General features: G+C 41.5%; 2 protein-coding genes across 2 annotated transcripts in view; both read left to right on the top strand.

Annotated features, from left to right (window-relative positions):
* LOC309567520 (uncharacterized protein) overlaps positions 1-12,865 on the top strand; it is a gene marked incomplete at its 5' end in the record, with an annotated part of 1,161,679 nt that overhangs the window by 207,639 nt on the left and 941,175 nt on the right. The window lies entirely within an intron of this gene.
* LOC309566970 (uncharacterized protein) overlaps positions 1-12,865 on the top strand; it is a gene marked incomplete at its 3' end in the record, with an annotated part of 283,334 nt that overhangs the window by 181,045 nt on the left and 89,424 nt on the right. Inside the window, exon 17 of the mRNA XM_082272289.1 lies at positions 2,339-2,929. Within this exon, the coding sequence (XP_082128415.1) occupies positions 2,339-2,929 (591 nt within the window). The remainder of the gene's footprint in view (positions 1-2,338; positions 2,930-12,865) is intronic.

Raw genomic sequence — 12,865 nt, 5'->3', positions numbered from 1 at the left:
ATTTTTTAAAACATTACTTAAAACATTTTCTAAAAAACTTTTGAAAAGAAAGGGACTAAAAGCTTTTATGTAATTTTTTGGTGTACAGTTTGCTATTTTATAATAGTTTTAAACTTTTACACCTGGCTACAACCTCCTACATCAAAAGAAACATTTTGATCAATTTTACCATCTAATGCCATTCATTTTATTCAACATTGCCTTGAGGCCTTCTCATCCAGCATCACCAAGAATATTGTGCTTTTAATCTAGACCTTTCACATTGTTTACGCACTCCATATCTGTGTAGTTTACACGGTGTTTTGAGCATACCATCTGTTAAGCTCAACACATTTATATATAAAAAAACTTTTCTTTTAGATTCTCAAGGTTCGGGGTTACCCACCACACTTGTATGAGGTTTGCTTACAGCACAACCTCTTAAACACCACAAAACTTCTTTTTTTATTAGGGGCTAATCATGGGACCTTCTCATCCAACATCACAATGGGAAAAAGTTGTTTCACACCCTGATCCGGATTGTTGTGTATTTGGGGGGCCCGGGTAGCCCTCTCAAACACAACAGGAACGAATGACTGTCCTTGGAGACTCTCCATTTATGGGAAATTTTTATTTTTAAAAAAACCCCATCTCCTTCTTCTCGACCATCTGATCCATTTTTTTCATAACTCTTCCACCTTTTCTTCATAATTCTTCCACCTTTTTTATCCTTTATTCTGCAATATTATAACCCTTTAAAACAACGCTCGATTTACATCTATAAATTATGTATATTATCACTACAATATGTACTCAACCTCTGGGCATATGGTAATTTATTACCTTATATATATTTTTTTATTTTTTTACTTCTTGACCTTGGTGCTCTTTTAATGAAATCTCCGCTATATGATGTTTTTTATGAATCGTTGCACGGTTTTTATTTTTTATTTTTAATTAATTTTTTAAATTTCTTTTCATTTTTAAGACATTTTTTCAGTTTTTTTCCTCTTTTTTAATGATTTTTAATAAATGTCATGTTTTAACCTCATTACGGTATCAGACACAGGCTGTCAGGAAATGATGTTCCAAAATAGCTGTCCCTCCGCTCCGGCATCTGAAGAGGCATTGCAGGGAGGCCCAATGTGTCCTCCGTCCGGCTTCAGTTTGCGTGCACCAATATGGCGGCGGGGGAGGCCGATTGGTTGCCAGGAGACGGACACGCTATTTAAAGGCCGGGAGCTTGTTACGTTGACGCCGCTCCAGCAGACGTCACATGACGAAACGCGTAGGGCGGAGTCGTAACGTCATTACGTCACTTCCGGTTTCGGAGCCTGGGCCGTGGAACGCGGAAGCTTCCCGGCCATCACCGCTGATCCTAGACAGCCTCAAACGTGAGTCTTTATGCTCTCTCTTCCACGCTACAGATATACTTTACATCATGGGGTTTCTTTCTTCTAACCTGAGGTACTAAAAGCCTGGTTCGACCCACTGGAGAACCCCGGAAGAAACCGACCATCTCTTTCCTTAAGTACAGGTCGTATATCTAGGGGCGACATCTAGTGGATGTACAACAAAATTGCAACCTCAATTTTATTTATCACTTTCTTTTATTCAATTTAGCACTTTTTTCACTTTAGTGGTATTACAAATTCCACGCACAGCACGGATTAATTTATGCTCACTGTCTTATGCGATTTTTCACTTATGTATTTAACTTATTTTCTGTCAATTGCTATTATAAAATAAATGCACATTGGGAACCCATTATTTCTTACTCGTCTAGTATATGCAGCACAGCACTTGCACTTTACTGAGTTGCACCTTATGGGCCCAGTTCATTAACCAACTAACTTGGTCACACCACAAATCACCAGTGCACTTTATTTAATTTTAAATTAAATGGTTTTTATGACACAATTTTTATTGGCACTTTGTCTTAAGTTGGCACATACAATAAGCACTTATCGCGAGTGCGCATGCGCGGCGCGGGACGGATGGCGGCTTGAACTTGCTGCTCCACTCACTCTGGCCGTGATCCCGGCTACAGGGGCCATATACCACCGCCAAAACTCCTGCAAAGATCACCCCCTGGCAGCCACAGTTCCTGTGCATGTCTTCCTGCAAGAGGAAAAAACGCAAGACTCCTCAGAAGTCCCTCACCCACTACCTCCTAAGAGCCCGGGAGAAGTTTAACATGGAGCAAGATGGCGCTACCCCTCCTCCTCCTCCTGTGCATGTCGGCAGCAACATACAGACCTCAGCTCCTAAGACTTCCTTGACCCCTGCAAACTGTGAGTACCCTGCTCCCCTCACAAAACAAGACCTTGATAATAGCCTTGAAATTATGTGCACTAAGCTAATGGCAAAGTTCCAGGCTGAGCTCCACAAGACAGAGACCACCCTTACACAGGAGATCTCTGCCCTTGGAGGAAGAACAGACAGGCTGGAGGCAAAGCATGATGAGTTGTCCCTAGCTTACAGGGAGCTGAGCAGAGATCATGAGCTGTTAAGCTCAGAATTTAACCAGCTGCAGGCACATGTGGAGGATTTGGACAATCGCAACAGGCGTAATAATTTGAGGTTAAGGGGGATCCCTGAAACCTATACCGATCTCATACCCACAGTAAATCGCCTGTTTAAATCGCTTTTGCCTGAAGTAATGGAGTCCCAGTTCTCTTGTGATAGAATCCACCGTGCCCTCCGTCCAAAACCTCCTGCTGATAAACCACCAAGGGATATTATCTTATGTATGAAGGACTTCCTGACCAAGGAGGAAATCCTCAGGGCTGCGAGGAACACCCCAAATATCCTTATCGACGGCAATAAAATTCAGATTTTCCCGGATATCTCACAGGCTACACTGGAGAGAAGACGCAATCTAAAAGAAGTCACGACAATCCTACAAGTTGCACGTATACGTTATAAATGGGGTTTCCCGTTTAAGCTTGTAATCCCTCACAATGGTTCCACGTACGTGGCTACTAATATCCCAGAGGGTCGTGAAGTCCTTATTAAGCTAGGACTGATGGATCCCTCTTCTAACCCCTCACCCCCCCCTGCTCCTAGACCTTCACCGCTTTGGCAAACCCCGGCTTCTAGAAGAGGAAACAGAAGACCACGTAATGACAGGATCTGAGGCTTTCTGCTATTTTTCACATCATCTGATTCTTAGGAATCAAGAATTTTGCGGAATTATACTTGGAGATTCCTCAAAAAAACATTAAGCACGAGATTTATCTGACGTACTTTCTTTATTTTAATCCCTCATATTTTCTCTTTTCTTCCCCGTCCTCTTTTCCCCATTTCCTTTTAATTTTTTCCCATGCAGTACCAATATACTCCACAGCACTATTCACTGTTCAGTGGACAAAGGGAGACACCTAATGGTCAAATCCTGAACTGCAAGGAATCCTCATCTGAAGATCATTGACTCCAATCAATCTTTGCTCCTAACATCTATCAAGATCTTTTGGTGTTCTCATCCTAATCCGCAAGTTATTTTTTCCATTTTTTTTCCTTCTTTTTTTTAATGCTCCTTATATTTTTCCACAAGATCTTGAATTCATATGAAGGAAATATAATTGTTATGGATTTATATACTACCAAAATGTATGCTTTTTGATCCTTTTCCCTCCTTCCCTCCCCCTCCCCCCCTCCCTTCCACACCCGCATCCCTCCCCCCCCAACCCTCTTATTCTCCCTATCTTTGTTGGATTTTTCTCGATGTTGCTCCCTTTAGGTTCTTTTAGAACCACCTATAACCAGACATTACACTAATTTTGTTCCCTTCTCTCCTCGAAGGGATCCTTCAAGAGGCCTAAATGAGGTCCCGTGCTTGTACATGTTGTACCCACTCAGTCGACCGGTGGCCACTGGTGGTCGCGGGGAGGTCAGGCCCTTTCTGATTTCCGGTTATGGGCCGATTCTCCTTCTGCTCTGCTGCTGGCTCTCGGTCGCCTGTTTAGAAGGAGTTTATCCTTCATTTATGTTACTCTTTTATCAGTACCTTAACGGTTTACTGATCCATGGTTTATCTTACTTGTTAAACTTTGACCTTTATAGTTTTGCTTTTTTGAGTTTTTCATATTTATTAATGTATATCCACAGACATTTCAATACCTACAGTTATCCAGAATGCCTTTTATTAACATGTGCTTGGGTTAACCTTTTCCGGACACAGGATGTCCCTGAGTTACACATCCTAGACCTTCATCCCCCGGGTCCGCCCTCACTTACTCCACGGCCCTTCCAAATTTTGAACTCCACGGATGGGTTCTTAGACACCTCGATCACCCTAAAACCCCACCATAGCAAACTCCACTTTCTCGCCTCAAAATGACCATTAGAATAGTCTCACATAACGTGCAGGGATTTAATTCCCCTAATAAACGCAGGAAAGCTTTTCACCAGTTCAAGCGTTTGGACGCCAAAATCCTGTTGCTCCAAGAGACGCATTTTGCTGAACACAATCACCCCAAATACTTCCATAAGACATATAACCAGGCCTTTTATACCACACACTCCTCTAAAAGTAGAGGTGTAGCAATATTCGTTCATAATTCCTTCCCGCTGGATGTCCAAGAAGTATATAGAGACACAGAAAGTCGCTTTATAATAATTAAGGGACGCATTATGGGAAAGGAATTAACAATAGCTAATATATATGCCCCTAATGGAGCCACAGTTAAATTTTTCTCAGATTTTTTTAACATATTGGAAAGACATCACTCTTCCCACATTATCCTAGGCGGTGACTTCAATATGGTCTCTCATCCCACCATGGATAGGAGCAACCCAAACTCGACTTCCAAGACGTTCCCCAGATCCTTGGAGCGTAGACTCAATAACTTACAGTTAGTAGATACATGGAGGTGTCTTAATATGGGCTCCAAAGAGTTTACGTTCTACTCTAACCCGCACAATTCTTCAGCTAGGATTGACTACATTTATTGCTCACAAGTGGTCTTAGCCAATTCGATCTCTGCTAGCATTGTTCCATGCGTGTGGTCGGACCACCATATGGTGCTATATGACACATCAGGAATAGGTCTCTCTCCTACTCCCTTCTCATGGAGACTTAATGACTCCCTATTAGCCAATCCGATAGACTCTCAGGAACTCTCCGATTCCATATCCGAATTTTTTAGATTAAACCCTACTGTGGACACCTCAATCCCAAACACATGGGTCACTCACAAGGCCTATATAAGAGGTAAATTAATCTCGTTAGCAGTTAGAAAAAACCGTGCACGTACCGCTAAGATTCAAGATCTCACCAAGGAATTACAATTATTGTATAGAAATCATATTACATTACATGATCAATCCACCAGGCTATTAATTGACCAAAAGAGAATAGAATTAAATAACATTCTCTCAGATAATGCAGAGAAATCCCTCAGACACTCAAGATCCAAATTCCTACTATATGGTAACACCGCTTCCACAATGCTGGCAAGGAAATTGAACCAAACGTTAAAACCTCCACACGTATATAAATTAAATACATCATCAGGAATGACCACTTCTCATCCTAAGGAGGTTTTGAGCATTTTTGAAAAATTTTATTCTACACTACTTTCCTCCCCCTCTGACGCCACACCAATACACTCTCAAATCTGGTTTGATGAAATCCCTATCCCATCACTCTCTCCCTTGGATATAGAGCAGTTAAATGCCCCCATTACAGAAGCTGAAGTAACTAATATGATTAAATCCCTTCGTAATTCATCTGCACCGGGCCCAGATGGCTTCAGTGCTTCATACTATAAAAAGTTTACTCCTATTCTATCCCCTAAACTTACAATACTCTTTAATCACATACTTAAGGGCAACGACTTCCCAGAAGAAATGTCCCTAGCAAACATGACTCTTCTCCCCAAACCGAACAAGGATCTTTCTAGCCCCCAAAACTTTAGGCCAATTTCGATTATTAATAACGACCTTAAATTATTCAGTAAAATCCTCGCTTCTAGATTATCCCAAATTATCCCAAAACTCATCTCATCATCGCAGTCAGGATTTATCCCCAACCGTCAAATTACGGATAACATTCGACTTGCATGCAACATTATACAAGATGCAAATTTATCTAAAAAACAATTGGTACTATTAGGACTGGACATACACAAAGCTTTTGACAGTGTCACTTGGAGCTATCTTGGAAAATTACTACCCAGATTCGGCTTCTCTAATGAGTTTCTAAATGGCTTTTCTGCTCTATATAAAAATCCTAAAACGAGAATTAAGATCCCGGGCTGTAACTCATCTTTCTTCCCTTTGGGCAGGGGCACAAGACAGGGCTGCCCCTTATCACCACTTCTATTTGCCCTTGCCATCGAACCGCTCTCGATTGCGATTAAAAGACATACTGGAATTTCAGGATATAAAAAGAACTCCGAGACATTCAAACTAAACTTATATGCTGATGACGCTCTCATGTACATACCAGACCCTTTCACCACATTACCCAATCTATTGAATATTTTAGAAAGCTTTGCAGGAATCTCAGGTCTTAGCATCAATTTATCCAAATCGGTAGCCCTACCAATTAACTTCTCAGAGTCCGACACCCTACATCTGAAGACCCTTTTCCCGTTTGTCTGGGCCTCCGAGAAGATTTCATATCTGGGAATACAACTTAATAAACATTACAATTCTATTTTTCAATCCAACTATCCTCCGTTGCTTGCCAAGATACGAGGTATGCTCCAAATGTGGTCCTCATACCAACTATCTTTTCTAGGTAAGATCACAGCGATCAAAATGACCATTCTTCCGAAATTTATATACCTGTTCCGTGCGCTTCCCATTTACCTTACCAAAGCATACATCACCAAGTTACAATCTATAATCAATAAATTCGTTTGGGGCAACAAAAAACCCAGGTATGCAGCGAGCATACTATATCATCACCAACGTACTGGAGGTCTGGGCCTTCCTAATATATGGTTTTACTATATTAGTAGTAGATTGGCCCAAATTGCCCATTGGCACGATCGTTCCTCAGATCTACCTTGGATTAACTTTGAGGAAAACTCAGTCGCTCCATACCACTTAGCAGGGCTACTATGGGACCACACAGTCCCTATACGCAAAATCTCCTCCCGTAATAAAATCGTTTCTGACGCTCTCAGGATGTGGAGACTTGTCATCAAAAAATGGTCCTTCGCATCTCATCCCCCTCTCGGCACCTCCTTTTTGGGAAACCCCAGATTTTCTGAAGCATTTATTTCCCCTGAGAGATTCGCATGGTGGTCCGGTAATAATTTGACTTCATTACTAGACTTATATGATGGTGGGACTTTCCTCTCTTTTGAGTCGTTACTACACACCAAAAATATCCCACTATCGGAAAAGCTCAATTATGACCTTATCAAAAACTTCTTTGAATCACACTACCCTAAGCCTTCAGGATCTCCTCTCAGCACATATGAACATATTTGTCTAAAAGATCTCTCAAGTAGGGGACATATCTCTACAATATATTCCTCACTTAACAATTGTGATCCAGATACAAAACTTGGTTACATGGTTAAATGGGAGTCGGAACTACAGACTGCTATATCAATAGCCGACTGGCGAGACATGTGGATAAATATGTGTAAGACAACCAAATCCCTAGGAGTGAGGGAAACGGCTATTAAAATATTCACAAGATGGTATTATACCCCCAAAAAATTGAATAAATTCTACCCCGAGATCTCCCCAAATTGTTTCAGAGGTTGTAATGAAGTGGGCTCTCTGATACATATTTTCTGGGAATGCCCCAAAATTAAAAATGTCTGGCAGGAAGTATTCAATCTAATAGAGAGAGTTACAGGACGTAAATTTCCACTCTTGCACCTGCAATGTCTACTTTTCAAAAATATTCCAGAAATTACCACAGACCTCACACGCCTAACACATACCATTTGCATCGCAATGCTATGGGTTATCTCCAAACACTGGAAGGAAACTTTCATACCCTTTGATCAGGTCATCAGTAGAATAGAAGATATAAGACTAATGGAACAATACCATCACACCATCACAAACACTAAGATCAAATTTGATCAAAAATGGACTCCTTGGTACATATACAAATGTTCCCTAACCACATGAATATCACATCAACTTAACCAATCAACATATGTTGTCTGTACAATTACTTGATGTCTCTGTTTTCCACCACACCATATCCATGGTTTATGTTAGTTGGACGCCTCTCACTGAGGCGAAAGAGGTAATCTACATATTGACGATTTCCCACATATTCTGATAACTTGCTCACTCTACTCTTGGATATTTTATCTTTCTTACAACGCTATATTACCATCAAGAACGGATATACATTTTATATTTTGTTTATTTATTGTTTCTTTTTTATCGTTTGTATGTTTTTTTTTCACATGCCTATTACTTGAAATATTTTATTGATGAAACACCTTTATGTAAATTTTACATTTACTATACTGTTTGTGTTGAATATATTTTTCAATAAAAGTTTATAATCAAAAACAATAAGCACTTATTCACTTTAAGGTAGCGCCGTTACAACCTCCTTTCATATATATTTCACACTTCAAACAGAAGATTGACACAATTCGTAAGGAGATTGTTGCTGTTCAGATACCTTCCTCCATGCCTTATGCTTAACGCCCACAAGTGCGATCATTACTTCCCTCATTCAACCCCGCCACTACAGACGAGGTTGCTAAACTACTTGCTAACGTCCACTTAACAACCTGCCCTCTGGATCCTGTTCCCTCGCAAATGCTACGTTCACCTTCTGGCCCTATTCTACACTCTCTAACCCACATCTTTAATCTCTCCCTCTCTTCTGGCATCTTCCCCGACTCTCTAAAACATGCACTAGTCAGCCCCATACTTAAAAAGCCCTCACTGGACCCAACCGATCTGAACAACCTACGCCCTATTTCCTTGCTCCCCTTTTCACCCAAACTCCTCGAAAGTCTAGTCTACAACCGACTGTGCGACCACCTTGCCCAGAATAGCCTCCTTGATCCTCTTCAGTGTGGATTTCGGCCTCAACACTCCACTGAAACTGCACTCCTAAAGCTGACAAACGATCTGCTAATGGCCAAAACCAATGGACACTATTCTGTACTCCTATTTCTGGACCTTTCTGCTGCCTTTGATACGGTTGACCATCCCCTCCTCCTCAAAAAACTCCATGCCTTTGGTCTCCGTGACTGTACTCTTCACTGGTTATCTTCTTACTTATCTAACCGCACCTTCAGCGTTACCTACAATTCTACTTCCTCCTCTCCTCTTCCCTTCTCTGTTGGAGTCCCCCAAGGCTCTGTTCTTGGACCCCTCCTATTTTCAATCTACACCTCCTCTCTAGGTCAGTTGATAGCCTCCCACGGCTTCCAATACCACCTCTACGCTGACGATACCCAAATCTACCTATCCACTCCTCAGCTCTCTCCCTCAGTCGCCTCACGCATCACTAATTTACTATCAGATATATCGGTCTGGATGTCTCACCACTTCCTCAAACTAAATCCATCCAAAACCGAACTTATAATTTTTCCTCCACCGCATGCCCCTTCCCCTGATTTCTCCGTCAATATCAATGGCATTACCATCAGCCCATCCCCACATGCCAAGGTCTTAGGTGTTGTCCTGGACACTGAACTCTCCTTCAAACCCCACATCCAATCGCTCTCCAAATCTTGCCGCCTCAGCCTCCGCAACATCTCCAAAATACGCCCCTTTCTAACCAAAGACACAACAAAACTCCTAGTTCACTCCCTGGTCATCTCGCGCCTCGACTACTGCAATTCCCTTCTCATTGGCTTACCTCTACACAGGCTATCCCCCCTTCAATCCATCATGAATGCTGCCGCCAGACTCATCCACCTCACCAATCGCTCAGTCTCCGCCGCTCCTCTCTGTCAAGACCTCCACTGGCTTCCGCTCACCCAACGAATTAAATTCAAAATACTTACAACATCTTACAAAGCAATCCACAGCCTAGCCCCCAGCTACATCACCAGCCTCATCTCAAAATACCAACCTAATCGCTCTCTTCGTTCTTCTCAAAACCTCCTGCTCTCTAGCTCACTCATCACCTCCTCCCATGCTCGCCTCCAGGACTTTTCCAGAGCCTCTCCAATCCTATGGAACTCCTTACCCTTATCTGTCCGATTATCCCCCACTCTATTAGCTTTTAGGCGATCTCTGAAAACCCTCCTCTTCAGAGAAGCCTATCCTACCAACCCCTAACAAATGTACCTCCTTTTCTCCATAAACCTATCCCCCACAGTTATTGCCTTTTGTTTCACTTGACCCTCCCTTCTAGATTGTAAGCTCTAACGAGCAGGGCCCTCTAGTTCCTCCTGTTTTGAACTGTATTGTAACTGTATTGTCTTCCTTCACATTGTAAAGATCTGCGCAAACTGTTGGCGCTATCCTGTATAATAATAATAATAATATAAGGAAGGAAATAAACAATATTGAATAATATCAAATAAACAGCAAGGTATATTTACCACACTTAAGATGGCTGCTAGCTTCAAATGGTCATTACCAGAGTCCTTAAGATGGATGCCTTCTTAAAATGGTGGACAGTTAGGGAGGAGTTTCGTTTGGCATCCCTCAAAGTTTCAGATAAATGATGGAGCAAGATGGAGTATGTTTAGATGAGTATATAGATGGATGTAGTAGTGTGTGTGTTGTAGGTGTAATGTGTGTTGTCAGTGATGTAATGTGCCGCTTACATCTGGGTTCTCCTTTTTATATGGTATTGAACAAAGGACTATTAAAATTACCATAATTTAAACCCAGAAGGATGAGACATTATCCCCATTGGTTGGGACATTTTGTACATTAACTGGTGATGTCATTGGCAACACCTCTCCTAATTAACCCAATAATTTGGATAATAAAATTAAAGGATTATTTCTTTATATTTAAGAGTAATCATAAAAGCAACATATAAACTTGTCCATACTCTCAGTACATACATAAATGTCCATCTAACACCTCCATCATGTACCCTGGCAATTATTGGATCTGGTAAGCCATTTATATAATATATTTTTAATACAATATATATATTTATATTGGAAAATCCTGAGTTACCCCAAGACTGCATTTAGTAACATCTCCAAAGGGGGCAGCATTGTATTGCTTATTAGATTCAGTATTTAGAACATACAATAAGACCACTATTAACCGGTTGCCGACCGCCGCACGACTATATACTGCGGCGGTCAGCCCCGGCCAGGCAGAGTGACGTATCGGTACGTCACTCGCCTGTCACTGACTTGCGAGCCTATCGCGGGCGGGCGCGCGCCCGCCGCGGCTCGTTCACAGACAAGTCAGTGCGTGTGACCGGCGGACTCGATGTCCGCCAGTCACACTGCGATCGCTCCTGTGAAGGGAGAAAGACAGAGCAGCTTGTGTAAACAAGCTGCCTGTCAGTTCTCCCTGTGTAAAAGTGAAGATCTGTCCGTTCTACTATGTAGAACGGTTGATCTTTGCTTTTACACCAATAGGAATGTCCCTACACAGTTAGAATCACGCCCCTAGGACACACTTAACCCCTCCCTGTCCAATAAAGTTAACCCCTTCCCTGCCAGTGTCATTTTTGCAGTAACAGTGCATATGTATAGCACTGATTACTGCAGTAATGTCACTGGTACCCCCAAAAGTGTCAAAAATGTCAGTCAAGGGTCCGATCTGTCCGCCGCAATGTCGCAGTACCGAAAAAAAAATCGCAGATCGCCGCCATTACGCGTTAAAAAAAAAAACACCAAAAATGACAAAAATCTTTCCCTTTGTTAGTAAACGCGATAACTTTTGCGCAAACCAATCAAAATACGCTTTTTGCGATTTTTTTTACCAAACATAGGTAGCATAAAACAAATTGGCCGAAAAATGTTAAAACATTTTGATTTTTACTTTTTTTTTTGGGGAATTTCATATAAAAAAATGTGAAAAATATTGTTATTTTTGCAAAATTTACGCTCTTTTTTTGTTTATAGCGCGTGATCAAAAAATCGCACAGGTGATCAAATACCACCAAAAGAAAGCTCTGTTTGTGGGAAAAAAAGGACATCAAATTCGTTTAGGTACAGCGTCGCACGACCGCGCAATTGTCCGTTAAAATCACGCAGTAAAAAATCGCAAAAAAACCCCTGGTCCTTTAGCAGCCAAATCCTGCGGGGCTTAAGTGGTTAAAGATAACACCATCTGCTGACATTAGTGGTAGTTCTAGAAGACTCCTAAATGTGTGCCCCCGACGTGTCTTTTAAAGTCCTTTAGGGGGGGTGGTCATAATGGGCTCAAGGAAGATGGTCTTAATTTTCTTCCTGATTTGCCCTTCGTGGCAGAGCTGTTAGTCGCTACCTGGTGCGGCACTAAAAGTGCTCGGAACACGCGCCAGACTCAGGAACCAGGAAGTGCCGGCGAGCGGGCGTTCCACCGGCCCATAAGTCACTTCCGGTTTCGGCCAACATCACCTCCGGCTCAGTCAGGAGTCTGGAGATGATGAAAGATTCCCCCACACACAGCCAACAGGCCTTAATTTCACTGGACTGTCTCCGAGCCGGCTGTTCACCCCTCTGATCCCGTACAATATATATACACATACATACATACATATAAATATATAAAAAACCCATATGCAAAAAATTTAATTAACATACAAAAGATAGTTTAAAATTAAATAAATAATAAAGGTGCACACCAATGCAAGTAGAGGAAAGCTCCAAGGATGCTCAAGAGCTCGTCATTTGTAGGGGTCATAGGACTACTAAAAAACCTCTTAGAGCTACTCCTAATATTATCATAATTTGTTCACGTTCATGTATATGTATATATATATATATATATATATATATATATATATATATATATGTATATATATATA

This window comes from Pelophylax lessonae, assembly GCF_965119305.1.
Source record: "Pelophylax lessonae genome assembly, chromosome: 11".
Taxonomy (NCBI): Eukaryota; Metazoa; Chordata; class Amphibia; order Anura; family Ranidae; genus Pelophylax; species Pelophylax lessonae.
The sequence above is the reverse complement of the archived record's forward strand: the minus strand, read 5'-3'. Positions and strand labels throughout refer to the sequence as shown.